Raw genomic sequence first — 21,563 nt, forward strand, 5'->3', positions numbered from 1 at the left:
TGTATGTGTGTCACATGCTACTCTGTCTCTTACATTTGAAATCCTTAACAATGACCTCTTATTTGAAGTCTATCTTTGGCTGAAATTTTTTTATCAACACATTGTTTCATCTGATGTTCAATGTATACTGAATTTAATCAGTTGAATGAAAATAACATTAGTTGGAGTAGAAAAGGAACAAAAAAAGAATAGGAAAGGAAATCATGTATCACGTGGACCAAATATTTTAGATGGGTTTACTAAAAAATAAGGGTGAGATTGAACTGCAGTATTAAGTTCATAGAGTACTTTCATCAACAGGAAGTCACTGTCCTCCAGCTCTTTGTCTTACTTTCTTGGTGGCTTTGTTACATTGTGAAGTTCTTTTATAGCCTCTGTCTGTAAGATACTTTGAGCCTTCAAAGACCTCTCTGTTTAGTGAAATAGGATGAAACATCTGAAAGAGAGGATAATGTAAGACCAAATATAATGAAGGTCTGACTAGGTCACTCAAACAGGAAATGTTTGCGTTGTCAAGAAGGATGGGACATATTGAAAGTCTTTATAAGGGTGGTAAGGCTTAACAGGACTTTCAAGGGAAAGTAAGTAAAGGTGGAAGGAGTGGAAAACATTCTGGATTAGGCATGGCATGACGGAAAAGCAGAGTAGAGGCCTACCTGCCAAAGGTTCCTGTTTGAAAAGGTGACTTCAGATAGGCACGGGAGGACCAGGTCACAGGTGTCTTTAAAGGCTAAGAAGAACCATTTGAGCTGGGTCCCCTATTTAGTAGTGAGCAGTTAGAGGAAGCTGGGAGCAGTAGAGCCAAGAACTGGCAAGATAAATAAAATGCAAAGAAGATTTTGCCAACAATGGCATTGTGGGATTCATAGTTGTGATTTCATCCCACCCACAGCTATCTTCTTATGAAGCTTCCCTCCAGGCTTCCCTGAGGAAGTGTGTAACTCCTGATTCAGTGGCAGGCTTACATGGGCAGGTTTGCATCACAGGGCCACGTACCCCTCCACTTGCCAACACACCTTCAAATGAGAGCTCCAGGGTGATCTCTCGATCAAATGTCAATGCTCTGTGGACTGTGAAGCCTAGCAAGTCAGATTCTTGTTTGAGATATTTAAATAAGAAATATACAGATTATAATTAGTGAGTGTAATGCAGTAGTGTGTCACATTTGGGGCTCAGTTCAGACTTCTTAAACTAAGGCCATGGACATGCAGGACAAAGCTAATCTGCAGAGATGAAATACACTCCCATGCAACCCTAAAGAATGGAGGAGACAGGGGCTCATGGAACCTGCAAGAGGGCAGAATAAGCCAGGTGTGGTGGCTTGCACCAGTAATCCCAATACTTTGGGAGGCAAATGTAGAAGGATTGCTTGAGCCTAGGATTTCAAGACCATCCTGGACAACTTAGTGAGACCCCATATCAATAAAATATACAAAAATTAACCAGGCATGGTGACACATGCCTGTAGTCCTAGCTACTTGGGAGGCTGAGATGGGAGAATTGCTTGAGCCCAGGAGGTCGAGGCTTCAGTGAGCCGTCATCCTGCCATTGCACTGTAGCCTGGATGGCAAACTGAGATTCTATCTCAAAAAAAGTGGGGGCAGCCAGAATAAAATAGCTCTTTGACAGTCATTCAGTTCTCAAATGACTTGGCTTTATTCTTTTTCATCATGTTACCTTGCCCTTCTTTTGAATAGATTCTCTTTATATTTGAACTGCCTTGAGAGAGTTTCTGTTCCTTGCAACCAAACAAGCATTGACTTGAATTAATATTAGCAAATTAAGAAAAGAAAGGATAGGGAATAGAGCAATGATGCTCAGAGTGTGGACTGTGAAACCCCTACAGCAGAATTACCTGAAGGTGTTGTTAAAATTGAGCTCCCACAGCTCTCCCAGGACCCACTCAATCCAAACGTTTAGGACTAGGTCTTGTTAGTGTATATTTTTAGTAACTATCTGTAAAGAAACATCTTCCTGCACACTTAAATATACTAAACACTGGTCTTGACACAGAGAAGCCTGATCAGAGACAGAATAGTCCAGACTTAAGGAAGAGAGAGTATGAAGAAGTAAAACACTACATCAATACGGGAGAACAACTTAATGCGCATCTTAAAGGAAGCCAAGAATAGCTGGATGGGGCCGGGCGCGGTGGCTCAAGCCTGTAATCCCAGCACTTTGGGAGGCCGAGACGGGTGGATCACGAAGTCAGGAGATCGTGACCATCCTGGCTAACACGGTGAAATGCCATCTCTATTAAAAATACAAAAAACTAGCCGGGCGAGGTGGCGGGCGCCTGTAGTCCCAGCTACTCGGGAGGCTGAGGCAGGAGAATGGCGTGAACCCGGGAGGGCGGAGCTTGCAGTGAGCTGAGATCTGGCCACTGCACTCCAGCCTGGGCGACAGAGCGAGACTCCGCCTAAAAAAAAAAAAAAAGAAGAATAGCTGGATGGAAGATTTCTTTAATTCCATAACAATGGATGTAAGCAATGAAAGATGATGGGGAGCCAACAGTAGCTCCCTCGTGATTAGAGAACTGGCAGTGACATTGGCAATGGAGGTAAAGGTATATGGGATGGAAGGAGCACAGCTGTAAGGGAGTGTGACTCTGAGGCCAGTCCATAGCAAATCCCAATTCTACCACTTGCCAGCTGTGTTGGGAAAATTACATAAACTCTGTGAGCCTCATTTTCCTCACCTGTAGAATGGGGACAATAATAGGCCTAATTCATTAGGATATTGGCAGGATTGGATAAGATTAGGTATGTAATGAGGTTCTCATAATTTCTGGCTCTTTATTTCTTTATCTATCTATCTATTTTTGAGACCGAGTTTCCCTCTTGTTGCCCGGGCTGGAGTGCAGTGACACGATCTCAGCTCACCACAACCTCCGCCTCCTGGGTTCAAGTGATTCTCCTGCCTCAGCCTCTCGAGTAGCTGGGATTACAGGCGCGCACCACCACACCCAGCTGATTTTTGTATTTTTTAGCAGAGATGGGGTTTCTCCATGTTGGTCAGGCTAGTCTTGAACTCTTGACCTCAGATGATCTGCCTGCCTTGGCCTCCCAAAGTACTGGAATTACAGACGTGAGCCACTACACCTGACCAATTTCTGGCTCATAATAAACAGTCAGTAGGTGTGAGACATTCCTCAGAAGAATTTTTGAGATATTAATGTATCTATTTCTCCCCGGTAAATATTCTGTAGCAAATAATTGACAGTAAGCCCCCTTAACTCAAGGGATTATGCCAAAAGCTATCAAAAGGAGTTGCCTGCAAGACACTTCCCTTCCTAGCTTTGTTTCAAAAGTTCAGGCCATTAGGGAGATTGTTCCATGTTTCTTGGAGGGTCATAGGAGAGAAACTGCAACTGAGGAAAACATACAAGAGAAATTTCCAATGGCATTGGCAGAAATAAATGTCTGAAGCTTACAAAGCCTCCTGGGGCCTACATCTTTCTAAGGCAGTGCCCAGGTTGATGGCAAGATTGAACAACTGTGTTTCCCACACTCAGCAGTGATTACTCACTCACCAAACACGGCCTCCAGCTGCTAGAAGTAAAGGGCTCAAATCAAACACAAAAATAAGTGATCTTGGGGGCTTTGGGAAGGGAGGCCCAGGAATGACTATGCCTGAATCTCCCATTAGCTGAGCAGGATATGGGATTCAATGTTTGATCAAATTTATTTAAAGAAAATAACACAGCTGGGCGCAGTGGCTCACGACTATAATCCCAGCACTTTGGGGGCCAAGGTGAGTGGATCACAAGGTCAGGAAATCAAGACCATCCTGGCTAACATGGTGAAACCCTGTCTCTACTAAAAATGCAAAAAAAATTTTAGTAGAGAGGAACACTTTTACACTGTTGGTGGGACTGTAAACTAGTTCAATCATTGTGGAAGACAGTGTGGCGATTCCTCAAGAATCTAGAACTAGAAATACCATTTGACCCAGCCATCCCATTACTGGGTATATACCCAAAGGATTATAAATCATGCTGCTGTAAAGACACATGCACACGTATGTTTATTGAGGCACTATTCACAATAGCAAAGACTTGTAACCAACCCAAATGTCCATCAATGATAGACTGGATTAAGAAAATGTGGCACATATAAACCATGGAATACTATGCAGCCATAAAAAAAGGATGAGTTCATGTCCTTTGTAGGGACATGGATGAAGCTGGAAACCATCATTCTGAGCAAACTATCGCAAGGATAGAAAACCAAACACTGTATGTTCTCACTCGTAGGTGGGAATTGAACAATGAGATCACTTGGAAACACAGGGTGGGGAACATCACACACTGGGGCCTGTCATGGGGTGGGGGAAGGGGGGGAAGATAGCATTAGGAGATATACCTAATGTAAAAGATGAGTTAATGGGTGCAGCACACCAACATGGCACACGTATACATATGTAGCAAACCTGCATGTTGTGCACATGTATGCTAGAACTTAAAACGTTTTTTAAAAATAATTAAATAGATAAATAAAAATACAAAAAATTAGCTGGGCATGGTGGCGGGTGCCTGTAGTCCCAGCTACTCGGGAGGCCGGGGCAGGAGAATGGCGTGAACCCGGGAGGCAGAGCTTGCGGTGAGCCAAGATCACGCCACTGCACTCCAGCCTGGGTGACAGAGCAAGACTCCATCTCAAAAAACAAACAAACAGAAAAGAAAATAAATGAACACATATGGCACTCCTCAGATGGGAGACTGACATGCACACTCACCGTGAACAGTGTTGTCCTTTTTGGAAATCATGACAGGATCATAATTCTTGACCTGGTTGTAACTTGTAAAATAGTTAAGAAAAATAAATGGAAGAATATACATGAGTGGCTTGTGGGATTCCAAGCAGAACAGAGTGCTAGCAGTCACTGGTGGTTGTTGAACAGCTTAGGGGAAGGTAGATGTTGATTGTTTAATATAGTCATGCACTGCATCATGATATTTCAGTTTAGGACAGACCACATATACAACAGTGGTCCCCTAAGATTATAATACCACAATTTTACTTTACCTTTCCTATGTTTATGTATGTTTGAATATACAAAAATGTACCATTGTGCTACATTGCCTACAGTATTCACTACAGCAACATGCTGTACAGGTTTGTAGCCCAGGAGCACTACGCTACACCATCTAACATAGCTGTGTAGTAGGTTATACCATGCAGGTTTGCATAATTGCACTCTACGATGTTCATACAATGCAACAACCATCTAATACTACATTTCTCAGAACATATCCCTGTCATTGTAACACGTAACTGTATATAAATTTAGGTCAATAAGAAGTCATCCAGATAAGGATATTTTATAAGAAAGTAGAATCACACCATTATTGGTCACACCAAGAAAGAGAGTTTCACTGTAAGACAGAAAATTTAAAATCCTCATAGAACCATCACAGTGTCTAGTTAAGTCCACACCACTTTAGAATTAGACAAACCTGTGTTCAGATCTGCTAGGTTGAATATAAACTCTGCAAGGGAGATGTTAACTCAGCCTTTTTCTTCGTTGATCTATCCCCAAGTGCCTGGAGTAGTATCTGACATACAGGAGGCATGCAAAAAATATATGTTGATGGAATAACTGCAGTTTGGGCTCTGCTACCCTGTTGCTGTATGTCCTTGAGCAAGTTGTTCAAGCTCCCCAAGGCTCAGTTAAAATAGAGATAATAATAACTCACAGCATTGTTTGCAAATTAAATGAGATAAAGCAGCTATTGTCAAAATGGCCCAAAGAGACTCAGGGCTTTCACTTTTCTGTTTTGAATATTGGGCTTTGGGATGAGATTGTACTGAAGAAAAAAAAAAAAATGAAGTAATATATAGTAATGTAGCACAATCCCAGTGTGAGACCCAGTGGCCACCATTTCTAATGCATTCTGATATTGCCGTCAAAGTGGGACACAGAAAGATGAGAAGAGCTATGGGAAAATGGGACTTTCTTGAAATTAATTACAGGTTGAAATGCATTGCCGCTTGCCTGTTTGTAAAGAGTAGCAAATAGAATGTCCAAATGTAGCATGAATACAGTATTGAAAGGAAACAACGATTAAACATTTCTTTCCCAAATGCTTGGTAAGTATAAAGAAAAAGGAAACAAGTTGAAAGAAGTACTAATTGGGAAAATCTTACAAAATAATTTATGTAATTATACCAAGATAAAAATATGTCTTTTCTTAGTTTCAGTAATGATTTAAAAATTAACCTTGGGTGGGGGGAGAAGGACTTGGCAGAGTATTTAATTATCACTCGTGTGGCTAACTTTCTGGGTTGCAGTTTCTCCAGTTTGGCTTTAAAATTGTTAATAGCTCCTGCCTTTCTCTCATCTCAGTGAGGGTTGATCATGTGCCATGTGGCATGCTGAGCACACATCATCATTAGCATCTCGACTAATTTTCTTTCTGATTTGACCAAGCAGTAGTTGAGAAGCTCATTTCCCTGGGCTCCAATTTATTTCATCAGCTAAGCCGTTACACTCAGGCTCAGATCTTTTCTGGTGCCCTTTTGGGTAGGGACAAGAGATACAGACATGATGAAGAGAGGCAGAAGCCTTTAAGTTCATGAATCCTGGGTGCCTGAGGAATGAAAGCTCCCACGTTCTAGTGCAGTATCTACAGTCCGTTTCTTTAAAGTCCTTCTCTGTTTTGAAAGAACCACATTTGGGAGAATGACCTTGATAGATGATTAAAACAAGTCTACACTTGTGAAATGATACAGATTAGCATATTTTGGAGGAATCAATTTTTTTTTAAGTTTGGCAGAAGAACGTAAGTAATGTGCCATAATAGAATGCCAAACTTAAACTTCATTGATGCCTTCTTCCAGCCTCCTGTTCCAAACAGCTGTACAGAATATGTTCCTAATATTTCAATTAGAATGAAAAAAGATGTAGGCCAGGCGTGGTGGCTCACACCTGTAATCCCAGCACTTTGGGAGGCCGAGGAGGGTGGATCACCTTAGGTCAGGAATTCGAGTCCAGGATGGCCAACGTGGTGAGACCCTGTCTCTACTAAAAATACAAAAATTAGTCCGGCATGGTGGCTGTCACCTGTAATCCCTGCTACTCAGAAGACTGAGGCAGGAGAATTGCTTGAACCCGGGAGGTGGAGGTTGCAGTGAGCCGACATCGTGCCATTGTACTCCAGCCTGGGCAACACAGTGAGATGCTGTCTCAAAAAAAAAAAAAAAAAGGAAAAGAAAAAATATGTCAAATATGTGAGTACTTTTTTTGAGACTATGAAAATCTCCCTGGAAAAAAAAGACATATGCATTAGGTCTAATTCTCTGAAATCGGGCAAAGAATTCACTCTAGCACAAGTCAAATGCATATGGAAAAATAGGATACAGACAATTGAGGCATACTGAAATAAATATGACAGGCACAAATGCATTCAAGTGTGTATAATACAGACTTTTGAAGAGGGTCAAAGGGTTGGTTTAACTGGAGAGAGCAGTAGCAGTAGCCTTTTGTGAGTGAAGGTTGCCTAAATGGTGCTGTATTCTTTATTAGGCAAAGATATTCTGTACCAAATGGTGGCTCAACACTGGGCGAATAAATATCCCAGCCTCTCTTTCCTTCCATCCTCCCATCACCAGCATCCTATTACTTACACCAAGTGAGAAGCCACAGGGCAAGGGAGCCAGACGGACAATAGTTCATACCAGTCAGCTCTCCTGGGGACTGACAGCAGAGTGAAGAAGAGTGGAAGACAGATCTGGAGTTGTCTTCCTAAAAGACATTTAATGCATTTTTACCTGCTTTCTATTTATTTAAATGTGTCTGGTCTAACTGCTAAATTAAAATATTTGTCTCTGAAAATCTATAAGTATGAATATAATTCTTTTTGTCTATTAAGAGTATTTCTGATTCAATAGCTATTCTTTAATGGCTGAAAAAATGCCATTTTAATATATTATTTTTATAAGCTGCATTTCATTTTTAAATTTAAATTAAGTGAAATCTCTGATGCAGTGGTATTAAGGACTCTTCACAATAGGAACATATTTTTTTGGAAAAAAACAAATTACTGGAAGTAATAGAGATATTTTTAATTCTGATATTTCTCAATTGTGTTTCTGTTTAGTTACTCAAATAAAAATATATTGGTTTGTGAAATGGTTTTATGATTCTGAAGGCAAAAAATTGTATTGCCTCCTCAAGAAATTGGAGTTTTGATGTTTCCTAGATGAATACAATATTGAGAATTGAATACATAGCCTGGTGAATCTCTGATGTAGGAAGGAGGGAGGCATTTTTAAACCATGTTCAGGCCATTCAACAATTCAACAGCAGTTAATGGTTAGTATGTACAGACTTTGCTGCGAGCAGTAAAGCTATGGTGATAACCAGGACAGACAAGCCCCTGCCTCAGATGTGTGAATCCACCTTCACATCCTTTCCCTCCTGCTGTCTGCTGGGTGAGGAAATGCAGTTAATTTCTGTCCCAGGTGCACATCCTCACTGGCAAACCAAGGCATAGTCACCCACGACTGCTCAAGAAGATAGCCTTTATCTCTCAGGTGTCTAGCAAGGAAAAATGATTGAGAACCACAATTCAGTATTAACAACTCCCCTCCCCTGGAGTGGATTTGCTTTTTATTTCTCCTACTCTAAACTCAGAGTGAATTTGCAATAGGAAAATTGCTGCGTTTATTCAGTTCTGGAAAATTCTCAGCCTTTTTCCCTTTGACTATTGCTTTTTCCGCAGTCTCTCCTTCTGAAACTCCAGTTAGAACTTTTCATTGTACCCTCAGTGTCTTTTAAGTTTGCTTTTGTAATTTTTGTTTCTTTATACGGGCTCTGTTCTGGGTTCATTAATTCCCTTTTCCACCATAAGTCTTCAGCTTAATTCTATCACTGATTTTATTTTTTAAATAATTGTAGTTTTTCAAGTCTAAGAGCCCTGCATGTTATTTTTCAAATCTGATTTTTTTTTAAATCTTCTGTCATTGCATGGTAGATTCAGTTTCTTCTTTAATAAATCTAGGTATTTTAAACAGAGTTATTTTAAACTTTGTTTCAGATCAGCGTATTCCAGCTCATCTTCCGCTGGTTGGGTCTGCTGACATGTTCTTGCTTGCAAGGTTCCTCATATGCTTTGTAGTATTTGTCTCTGCTTATCTTTTGTAGATGCTACCTTCATGTTCTGCCAGTCTTTCAATCTTACATTCACTCTTTTCTGAACAACTACATTTCCAAATTTTGTTCCTTCAGCCTAGATGCTTTTTCTTCTCCATCCCCGTACTGTAGTTGTGCCTATCAAATCCAAATCAGCATAAAGTTAGTCTGTTCTTTCAGTTGTAGTACTTTGACTATTTAAATCCAAAACACAACTGAGAAGGAAAGTGGGGTATCTTTTGTATTTCTTTCTTAACGTTTCCACATTTTTAAAAAATGATCTGGCCTTATATAAACATTTTTGAACAAAATTTTATAGAACATAGTAATACTTACAGAAAATTGGCAATATTAATAACACTTTGTTCCTATTTTTAATTATATACATACACATATATAAACACATACATATATACACACACACACATATTTATATATATGCCTCCCTCCTTCCTACATTTCCCTTTCATTCTCCCACTTATAATCTCATAGTCTGGCTTGCTCAGCACTTGTTCTGTTTGAATTTATCTGGTTCATATATTTATTTGTTCATTATTTTTCTCCTCCTAGAGTCCCTTTTCTCTGTTGTGACACACAGCCTAATGCAGCATCTAGCACATAGTAGGTCTTCAGTAAATATTTGTTGAATAAATCAGGAAATAAATCAGTGCCCATTTTAATGAAAATCACTTAATGGAAAGGGCAGAATGTGTTTATGCCTTCACATGTTTGGTGTCTTCTGCCCACCAGGTGCGGTACTGGAATGGTGGTGGAAAGGAGGAATCATCCAGTAAAGTGAAAGTGGCAGGAAATGAGACATCAGCCAGACTACGGGGCCTGAAGAGCAACCTGGCCTATTACACAGCTGTCAGGGCTTACAACAGCGCCGGCGCCGGGCCCTTTAGTGCCACAGTTAATGCAACCACCAAGAAAACGCGTAAGTATATTCTGATTCATTTAAATGGTAAGGAAAACAGTTTGCAATAAAAATGATAGCCTTCTATATTATTTGAAATGGACAACCCACGTCATTAATCTCACTAGATTATATAAACCTAACTCCGGCCGGGCGCGGTGGCTCAAGCCTGTGTAATCCCAGCACTTTGGGAGGCTGAGACGGGCGAATCACGAGGTCAGGAGATTGAGACCATCCTGGCTAACACGGTGAAACCCTGTCTCTACTAAAAAATACAAAAAACTAGCCGGGCGAGGTGGCGGGCACCTGCAGTCCCAGCTACTCGGGAGGCTGAGGCAGGAGAATGGCGTGAACCCGGGAGGCGGAGCTTGCAGTGAGCTGAGATCCGGCCACTGCACTCCAGCCGGGAGACAGAGCAAGACTCTGTCTCAAAAAAAAAAAAAAAAAAGCCTAACTCCAAAACCTTAAAACTCAGAGCCACACATACCCTTGTCTTCATGATATCCTTAAATCTTTAGGTAGAGACTCCCTGTGAAAATGAATATGCACCTTTTGAAAAAATCTTAATGTGGGGTGTTAGGTTAAATCTATCCCCTTTTCTTTTAAAATATGGTAAGCTTAGTTGTGTTTACATTCACGTATTTTTAGTTTCCCAAAGTTTGAGGATTTCTGATAAGCATGAATAAGTTAAAATTAATGCCGAAGAATCAGGAGTGATTTTTCCTTCTTTACCTTTCTTTTCTACATCATTCAAAAAATGGCAATGTACATTAAATGGTTATCAGCAGAAGATGATGGTCCTGTGAATGTGTTGATACTCTGACAAATCTAACCAGAGTTGTCAGTGTTGCCTTCAAAGCTGAGTTTTTGTTAGCTGTGTATTCACAGGTAAATTTGCCAGCTGCAATCATGAGTTACAATTATATTAGTCTACAAGAAAGTCAGTGATTTACAATTTGGGAATGTTCCACACGTATTTCAGTTAATCTAATAGCATAGTATACATTTCAGCATTGTGTTTTATTGTTTTATTGGTGCTTACTCACAATGCAAATGTTTGAGTTGTTGTTGTCATTGCCCTCATCATAGCTAATAGTGATTGAAAACATTGTGTCCCAAGTAATTTATGCTCATTCCCACATTTAATCCTCATAACTACTCCCAAGCGGTAGGTGCCATTATTATCTCTATTTTAAAGGTGATAGAAGTATGGTTTGAAGGGATTAGGTGACTTATGCGCAGTAATACCATATTTTTACTTGCAGAAAATTGTTTTCTTAATTTATTTTCAAATTTCTTAATTGAATAAAAATGTTTGCTTAACTAACTTTATGTAAGAATGAGACATTTTTTATGCTTGGTTGCTAATTTCATTGATGCATTTCTGTTTCCATATATCATTTCCAATTTTTTTGAAAACATACATTTTTTTGTCTACAATTGCAAAGAACTCCAATAATATAAAATTGAATATGATTGACTGGCATTTTTAGGCTAACTTAAAGTAATGTAAGACATAATTCTACTACTTTAGATGTTAATTAACCAGTGTAAATTTGATTAGAGAAGTTTGTATGTTTATCTTCTTTGTATTAGCTATAGAAAAACAGTGTGGCTAACAATTGGCTAGTACAGTGACCATTGCAGAGCACAAGTTTAGCGACAAACCCTTTGAATTTCTATAGCAAGACCCATTTGTAAGCAACCGACTAATGTAACATTTAACATGATCCTTATCTGATTATTAGAGGAAGTCTAATCTACCTGTTTGTCATACCACTTGGTTGCTGTTAGACCAAAGAGCACATGGGTTTGGAAATACAGAAACAAAAAATTGTGTATTTACAACTCTTTACTAAATATGTTTGGTTTTCTCAACAATTCCTACTGAATTAATATGGTCTAAATATACATCATTATTTATATATTCCAAATACAGCATCAATCAAAAATTCTGATTGCAAAAATATATGCAAACAAGTTTATCTGGCTCTTTTCTCTGACTTAATAATTGATGTGATTACTTGCTAGGAAATTATGATTGTAAAAGACAGTGTAACACCATGGTGGAATCAGTGAAGAACTTAGTGGATTAGTAAGACAGAAGGAAGAGACTGATTAGAAATCAATAGAAATGTCATGATAATGTGCAATGAATGAATGAAAAATTTTAAAAGAAGCAAAATCCCTTTATAATTTAGAGATGGCATATAAATGCCCAATCCAAAGTAGAAATTTGCACATAACAGTGATGCTGATAATTATGGTTGAAACTTACTGAGCAATTTCCAGTGATGGTTCTAAGTAATTTTCATGTATTGATTCTTAATTCCCACAGCAATATCATGACTTGAAGGTATTAGTATGCTTACTTTAGAGAGAAGGAAGCTGAGGCATATGGAGGTTATATAACTGTACTGAGATTGCAGAGTAAGTAACAGGATGGGCATCCAAATCCATAGTCTTAACTACTATGGTATCCTCTCTTTCAGCCATATTGTTAGAATTTCATCACTCGTTTAATACCTTTATTTATTGTGATTTTGCTCTGTGCTTAGGATATGGGTAAGATGATCACAGGTTGTCATGGCTTCTCTGCTCATGGAGCTTTAGTTTGATGGGAATTCCAGCAACTGAATGAAATCTCTCAAAAACAATGCTCTGCTGTTACCACAATTCAACCGGAGTCTTTAGGTTGATCTGTAGATGTTATTAAGGGCAATTTCCCACATTGGGTGGGAAATTCACATAGATCATTAAAATCCCCAATCATCTTAAAATGGCATATAAAGAACGTATGTTAATTTTTACATTTTATGTTAATAATTTTTAAATATGTACCAAAATTACAAGTAAAACAGAATCTCTTAGAGCCATTAATAGTATTGTTACTGGTAGCTCTAAATAGTCTTCCTGAGCTTTGACATGGTTGAAGTGCAAATCCTATTTAAAATTTTGATAAGGCTCTTGTGATTATCACTATGAAGAGAATTACTCATCTGCCTTGGCATAAAGAGCAAAAATAACATTTTTGATTACCTGCTTGCTATCTCTCTTCCTCTGTGGATTCTAAACTTTACGGGGAAAGAGTCCTTCTGTGTCTTATTTACCCAGCCACTGTGCCCAGCACAAACCCAGCACATGGGAGCAGCATATTAAATGTTGAATAGATGAATGAAACCTAAAGAAGCAAGCCAAACCTCAAGTACTATTATTAATCAAATGTTCTTCCTCTTGACTGCACATTGCGAATTCAAGACACGCTACAGTTCTTTACCATCTCACTTAAAATGTGCAAGTTTCATGTACTCATCATTATGGAATTTTGTATGCGAGGCTTTAAATCAGTACAGTTTTTAGATGATATTTCTGGTTAATGTAAAATAACACAAGGATTCTCAAGTACTATAGCTTCCATTAAACACTTAATTTTTTGATATCCAAATACTTGTGTTTTTTAAAAGCATTTTTAAGTTAAACACTAATTAGTCTCTTTAAGTAATCTAAGATGGGTTTCTGTCACTTACCACTGAAAGAGAGCAAACTCTTAACAGCATCTTTCATCTCAAGGGACTGATGAAGAAAATCTGCAGATGGCTTAAAAATGATATGTTGCATTAGTTTCTAAAAAGAAACATTGAGAATTTTATGTTCAGAGTTTGCAAGAGATAATCTGTAGGATGAATATTCTGCTTTGTATAATCAAACAAGTCAAGTGGTAATTCTGACGTTCAGTATGAATGGATCCAGACACTCAAACAACTTCCACCAGAATCATGTAATAAGATCTCAAATTTAATAAAACTGAATTGTTGGTTCTCCTTCCAACCCATTTAAATCCTCTCTCTTCTGTGATAGTCCCATTTCCATAAATTCCACTCCAATGTTTCAGTTTCTCAAGCCAAAAATCTTAGAGTCACCCTCGAGTCACTTTCTCTCATACCCTACACTAGATCCAGAATCTTACTTCTACATTTATCAACAATTTACCACTTCTGGCCAGGCACGGGGGCTCACTCTTGTAATACCAACACTTTGGGAGGCCAAAGTGGTATGATTGCTTGAGCCCCGGAGTTCAAGACCAGCCTGGGCAACAGAATAACACTGTCTCACTATACTGAGACAGAGAAAAATATAAGAAAATTAACCGGGTGTGGTGGTGTGTGCCTGTACTCCCAGCTACTCGGGAGGCTGAGGTAGGAGGATTGCTTGAGCCTAGGAGATCCATCAGAGCTGCAGTGAACCATAATTGTGCCACTGCACTTCAGTGTGGGCAACAGAGTAAAACCCTGTCTCAAAAAAAATAATAAAAATAAAAAATGGAATATACCACATCTTACGCTGCTGCCACACCAGGGTAAGCTGCCTCCAACTCTCTCCTATAGATCAGGGCAATGGCTTCTTACTGTTCATCCTGTTTCTGCCTTTGCCTTGACATCCTGATAATGTCACTTCCCTGTTCATGACCTTTTTGTCACTTCCCATCCCACTTCAGGTAAATGCTAAATCCTTAAAATGTCCAACGAGGGCTTATACAGTCCACTCCCCAATCTCTGCTAACTCATTTCCTATTCTTTTCCACCTTGCTCATTCCACTTTACTTTAGAACCTCTGCATGTACTGTTTCCTGTATCTCAAAAGCTCTTCCTACAGATACCCCCATAATGCACTCCCCCGTCTCTTCCAGGTCGTCACTCAGATATCACCTGGGTGCCACCTGACTGCAGCTCCACCTTTCCTGATGCATACCCTCGTCTCCTTCCCTGCTTTATCCTTGTGCCTAGCCTCAGAGCCACCACATGTACTATATCTCGTGGCTACTCACTTCATCATTGTGTCCCCAGGACATCGTTGTGTCCTGCCTTAGCCATAGTGTCAGCACCTTCAGAACAGAGCTATGGCCTGGTTTGATCATTGCCCTGTTGCCAGAGCTCTGCTCCAGTGTTTAAGTAATCATAGTCAGTAGTCAGTGCCCAGTAAGTATTTGTTGAACAATGACTCTCTCCATCACTGTCTCTGCTCTATGGCAGCATCACTCTAACCAAGTTCTCTCTTCGTGGTAGAAAGATTGCCACCAGCACCTCAAGAGGACTGTTGTCTCTCAGCCAATCACACTGGGAAAGGTGGGCAGCTTCTTTCTGATTATTCTACCCAGAGCTAAGTAGGCTTCTCATTGATTCATCTTGGGTAAACAACCAATTGTTGTTTCCAGTTGTGAGAAAAACTGGACCAGCCTGGCCTGGAACACACGCCCAGACTCCCCTGGAACAAGGGGATTCTATATTTTTATGCCTTTGCTAATTATTATGTGTGAGTCTACTTGGGGAAATAGAAGAATGACAAACGATACAGTCACTTTTGCATTTGAGTCTTTGCTTTTCCAAATGAAATGCTCATTCATGTAAGTGGAGCCAAAATCAGTTACCTGAATTTAAGGAAATCAAGTAGGTGTGCCCTTTTTTTTTTTTATACTTTAATTTCTAGGGTACATGTGCATAACGTGCAGGTTTGTTACATATGTATACTTGTGCCATGTTGCTGTGCTGCACCCATCAACTCGTCAGCACCCATCAACTCGTCATTTACATCATGTATAACTCACGATTCCTCAAGGATCTAGAACTAGATGTACCATATGACCCAACCATCCCATTACTGGGTATATACCCAGAGGATTATAAATCATGCTGCTATAAAGACACATGCACACGTATGTTTATTGCAGCACTATTCACAATAGCAAAGACTTGGAATCAACCCAAATGTCCATCAGTGACAGACTGGATTAAGAAAATGTGGCACATATACACCATGGAATACTATGCAGCCATAAAAAAGGATGAGTTTGTGGCCTTTGTAGGGACATGGATGCAGCTGGAAACCATCATTCTTAGCCTTTTTTTCTTTTTAATTCAGCTTTTTCTAATGTGTATTTTAATTTTTGTGGGTACATTGTAGGTGTGTATATTTATGGAAGATATGCAATGTGAAATAAGCACATCAGGAAGAATGGAGTATCCATTCCCTCAAACATTTAGCTGTTGAATTGCAAACAATATAATTATACTCTTTAAGTTATATAAAAATGTACAGTTATTATTGACTATAGTCACCCTGTTATGCTATCAAATAGTAGGTCTTATTCATTCTATGTTTTGTCCCCATTAATCTCCACTTATTCCCCTCACCCCAAACCCCTCACTACCCTTCCCAGCCCCTGGTAATCATCCTTCTACTCTCTATGTCCATGAGTTCAATTGTTGTGACTTTTATTTTATTATTTTTCCATAGGTTAGTGGAGTACAGGTGGTTTTTAGTTATATGAGTTTTTTAGTGGTGATTTGTGAGATTTTGGTGCACCCATCACCCAATCAGTATACACGGCACGCTATTTGTAGTCTTCTGTCCCTTGCCACCCTCCCAACCTGCCCCTCAAGTCCCAAAAGTCCATTGTATCATTCTTATGCCTTTGCATCCTCATAGCTTAGCTACCACATATCAGTGAGAACATACGATGTTTGGTTTTCCATTCCTGAGTTACTTCATTTAGAATAATAGTCTACAGTCTCATCCAGGTCACTGTGAATGCTATTAATTTATTCCTTTTTATAGCTGGGTAATATTCCATATATATATATGATGGATATATATATGACATATATATGACATATATGAGACACATATATGACACATATATATATGATGGAATATATATATATATATAAGTTTCTTTATCCACTCGTTGATTGATGGACATTTGGGTTGATTCCACAATTTTACAAGTGTGAATTGTGCTGCTATAAACATGCATGTGCAAGTATCTTTTTCGTATAATGACTTTTTTCCCTCTGGGTAGATACCCAGTAGTGGGATTGCTGGATCAAATAGTAGTTCTACTTTTATTCATTAAGGAATCTCCACACTGTTTTTCTCCATGCTGTTTTCCACGGTGGTTGTACTAGTTTGCATTTCCACCAGCAGTGTAGAAGTGTTCCCTGAGCACTGCATCCACACCAACATGTACTGTTTTTTGATTTTTTATTGATGGCCATTCTTGCAGGAGTAAGGTGATATTGCATTGTGGTTTTGATTTGCATTCTCTGTCATTAGTGGTGTTGACCATTTTTTCATATGTTTGTTGGCCATTTGTATGTTTTCTTTAGAGAATTGTCTGTTCATGTCCTTCACCTACTTTTGTATGGGATTTTTTTTTTTTTTTTTTTTCCTGCTGATTTGAATTCATTATAGATTCTGGATATTAGTCCCTTTGTCAGATGAATAAATTGTGAAGATTTTCTCCTACTCTTTAGGTTTTCTGTTTACTCTGCTGACTGTTGCTTTTGCCATACAAAAGCTCTTTAGTTTAATTAAGTTCCAGCTATTTATCTTTGTTTTTATTGCATTTGTTTTGGGTTCTTGGTCATGAAATTCTTGCCTAAGCTAATGTCTAGAAGGTTTTTCCAATATTATCTTCTAGAATGTTTGTAGTTGCAGGTATTAGATTTAAGTTCTTAATCCATCTTGAGTTGATTTTTGTATAAGGTGAGAGATAAGGATCCAGTTTCATTCTCCTACATGTGGCTAGCCAATTATACCAGCACCATTTGTGGAAAAGGGGGTCCTTTCCCCACTTTATGTTTTTGTTTCCTTTGTCAAAGATCAGTTGGCTGTAAGTATTTGGGTTTACTTCTGGGTTGTCTATTCTGCTCCATTGTTCTATGTGCCTATTTTTGTACCAGTACCATGCTGTTTTGGTGACTATGGCCTTATAGTATAATTTGAAATCAGGTAATGTGATGCCTCTAGATTTGTTCTTTCTGCTTAGTCTTGCTTGTGGGCTCTTTTTTGACTCTATATGAATTTTAGCATTGTTTTTTATAATCCGGTGAAGAATATGGTGGTATTTTGATGGGAATTGCATTGAATTTGTAGATTGCTTTTAGCAGTATGATCATTTTCACAATATTCTACCCATCCATGAGCATGGGATGTGTTTCCATTTGTTTGTGTCTTCTATGATTTCTTGCAGCAGTGTTTTGTAGTTTTCCTTGTAGAGGTCTTTCATCTCCTGGTTAGGTATATTCATAAGTGGGTTTTGTTTTTGTTTTTGTTTTTGTTTTTTTGGCAAATATTGTAAAAGGGGTTGAGTTCTTGATTTGATTCTCTGCTTGGTCGCTGTTGGTGTTTAAAAGAACTACTGATTCATGTACCTTATTCTTGTATCTGGAAACTTTGCTGAATTATTTTATCAGTTCTAGGAGTTTTCTGGAGGATTCTTTAGGGTTTTTGAGGTAAACAATCATATCATCAGCAAACAGTGACAGTTTGACTTCCTCTTTACTGATTTGGATGCCCTTTATTTCTTTTTCTTCTCTGATTGCTCTGGCTAGGACTTCCAGTACTAAGCTGAAGAGGAGTGGTGAGAGTAGACATCCTTATCTTCTTCCAGTTCTCAGAGGGAATACTTTCAACTTTTCCCTATTCAGTATAATTTGGCTGTGGGTTTGTCATAGATGGCTTTTATTACATTGACGTATGTCCCTTGTATGCTGATTTTGCTGGAGTTTTAATCATAAAGGGATGCTGGATTTTGTTGAATGCTTTTTCTGTATCTATTGAGATTATCATGTGATTTTTGTTTTTATTTCTGTTTATGTGGTGTATCACATTTATTGACTTGTGTATTTTAAAACATCCCTGCATCCCTGATGTGAAACCTCCTTGATTATGGTGGGTTATCTTTTTGTTATGTTGTTGGATTCAGTTAGCTAGTATTTTGTTAAGGATTTTAGCATCTATTTTCATCAGGGATATCAGTCTGTAGTTTTCTTGTTTGGTTATGTCTTTTCCTGGTGTTGGTATTAGGGTGATGCTGGCTTCATAGAATGAATTAGGGAGGGTTCACTCTTTATCTTGCTGAATAGTGTAAACCAGATTGGTTCCAATTCTTCTTTGAATGTATGGTAGAATTCTGCTGTGAATCCTTCTACTCCTGAACTTTTTTAGTTGGTAATTATTTAATTACCATTTCAGTCTTGCTGCTTGTTATTGGTCTGTTCAGGGTATCTAATTCTTCCTGATTTAAGCTAAGAGGGTTGTATCTTTCCAGGAATTTACCCATCTCTTCTAGGTTTTCTAGTTTATGTGAGTAAAGGTGTTCCTAGTTGTCTTGAATGATCTTTTGTATTTCTGTGGTGTCAGTTATAATATCTCCCATATCATTTCTTAGTGAGGTTATTTGGATTTCTCTCTTCTTTTTCTTGGTTAACCTTGCCAGTGATCTATCAATTTTATTTATCTTTTTGAAGAACCAGATTTTGTTTCATTAATCTTTTGTATTTTTTTGTTGTTTAAATTTCATTTAGTTCTGCTCTGATCTTGGTTATTTCCTGCCTTCTGCTAGGTTTGGGTTTGTTCTTGTTTCTCTAGTTCCTTTAGGTGTGACCTTAGATTGTCAGTTTGTGCTCTTTCAGTCTTTTTTATGTAGGTTTTTAGAGCAATGAACTTTTTTGTTAGCACTGTCTTTGCTGTATCCCAGAGGTTTTGATAGGTTGTGTCTGTATTGTTGTTCAATTTGAAGAATTTTTTAAATTTCCATCTTGATTTCGTTTTTGACCCAATGATCACTCAGGAGCAGGTTACTTTTCATGTATTTGTATGGGTTTAAAAGTTTCTTTTGGAGTTGATTTCCAGTTTTATTCCACTATGGTCTGGGAGAGTGCTTGATATAATTTCAATTTTTTTAAAACTTATCGAAGCTCATTTCATGGTATATCATTTGGTCTATCTTGGAGAAAGTTCCTTTCACTGTTGAATAGTATGTGTATTCTGTGGTTGTTGGATGGAATGTTCTGTATATATCTGTTAAGTCCATTTGTTCCAAGGTATAGTTTAAAACCATTGTTTCTTTGTTAACTTTATGTCTTGATGAGTATCTAGTGCTGTCAGTGGAATATTGAAGTCCCCCACTATTATTGTCCATCTATCTCATTTCTTAGGTCTATTAGTAATTGTTTTATAAATTTGGGAGCTCCAGTATTAGGTGCATATATGTTTAGGATTGTGATATTTTCCTGTTGGACAAGGCCTTTTACCATTATATAATGTCCCTCTTTATCTTTTTAACTGCAGTTTCATAAAAGTTTCTTTTGTTTGGTATAAAAGTAGCTACTCCTGCTCGCTTTTCATGTCCATTTGCATGAAATACCTTTTCCTACTTTAAGTTTTTATGTGAGTCCTTATGTGTTAGGTGAGTCTCTTGAAGACAGCAGATACTTGTTTGGTGAATTCTTACCCATTCTGCAGTTCTGTATCTTTTAAGTGTAGCATTTAGGCCATTTACATTCAATGTTAGTATTGAGGTGTGAGGTACCATTCCATTCATTGTGCTATCTGTTGCCTGTGTACCTTGGTTTTTGGGTTTTGGTTTTTATGTTTTATATCGTATTTTTGTTTTATAGTCCTTTGATATTTATGCTTTAAAGAGGTTCTGTTTTGATGTGTTTCCAGGATTTGCTTCAAGATTTAGAGGTCCTCTTAGCAGTTCTTGTAGTGGCGATTTGGTAGTGGAGAATTCTCTCAGCATTTGTTTGTCTGAAAAAGACTGTATCTTTCTTTCATATGATGCTTAGTTTTGCTGGATACAAAATTATTGGCTGATCATTGTTTTGTTTGAGGAGGCTGAAGATTGGGCCACAGTCCCTTCTAGCTTGTAGGGTTTCTGCTAAGAAATCTGCTGTTAATCTGATAGGTTTTCATTTATAGGTTACCTGGTGCTTTTGTCTTACAGCTCTTAAGATTCTTTCCTTCCTCTTAACTTTAGATAACCTGATGACAATGTGCCTAGGCAATGATCTTGTTATGATGAATTTTTCAGGTGTTGTTTCTGCTTCTTGTATTTGGATGTCTATGTCTCTTGCAAGGCTGGGGAAGTTTTCCTTGATTATTCCCCCAAATATGTTTTCCAAACTTTTAGATTTCTATTCCTAGGAATGCTGATTATTCTTAAGTTTGGTTGTTTAACATAATCCCAGACTTCTTGGAGACATTCATATTTTCTTATTCTTTTTTCTTTGTGCTTGTTGGATTGGGTTAATTTGAAGACCTTGTCTTCAAGCTCTGAATTTCTTTCTTATACTTGTTCAATCCTATTGCTGAGACTTCCCAGAGCATTTTGCATTTCTATACATGTGTCCAGTGTTTGTGATGTAAACTGTCTATGAGTTTCTCAGCCATGGATACCAGCACCTGTTCCAGTGGAGGTGGCAGGGCTGTGAAATGGACTCTGTAAGGCTCTTAGCTTTGGTGGTTTAATGCTCTATTTTTGTGCCGGTTGGCCTCCTGCTGGGAGGTGGTGCTTTCCAGAGAGCATCAGCTGTGGCAGTATGGAGAGGAACAGTGGGTGGGCCGGGGCCTAGACCTCCCAAGAGTATATGCCCTTTGTGTTCAGCTACCAGGGTGGGTAGGGAAGGACCATGAGGTGGGGGCAGGACTAGGTGTGTCTGACCTCAGA

General features: G+C 38.6%; 1 protein-coding gene across 1 annotated transcript in view; it reads left to right on the plus strand.

Moving 5' to 3' along the window:
- The window catches only part of CNTN3 (contactin 3 (plasmacytoma associated)), a 275,838-nt gene that overhangs the window by 242,658 nt on the left and 11,617 nt on the right, over positions 1-21,563 (plus strand). The window contains exon 19 of the mRNA XM_011995370.1: positions 9,886-10,072. Coding sequence (XP_011850760.1) covers positions 9,886-10,072 — 187 coding nt within the window. The remainder of the gene's footprint in view (positions 1-9,885; positions 10,073-21,563) is intronic.

This window comes from Mandrillus leucophaeus, unplaced genomic scaffold (genome assembly GCF_000951045.1).
Source record: "Mandrillus leucophaeus isolate KB7577 unplaced genomic scaffold, Mleu.le_1.0 Scaffold485, whole genome shotgun sequence".
In the NCBI taxonomy this organism is placed as follows: Eukaryota; Metazoa; Chordata; class Mammalia; order Primates; family Cercopithecidae; genus Mandrillus; species Mandrillus leucophaeus.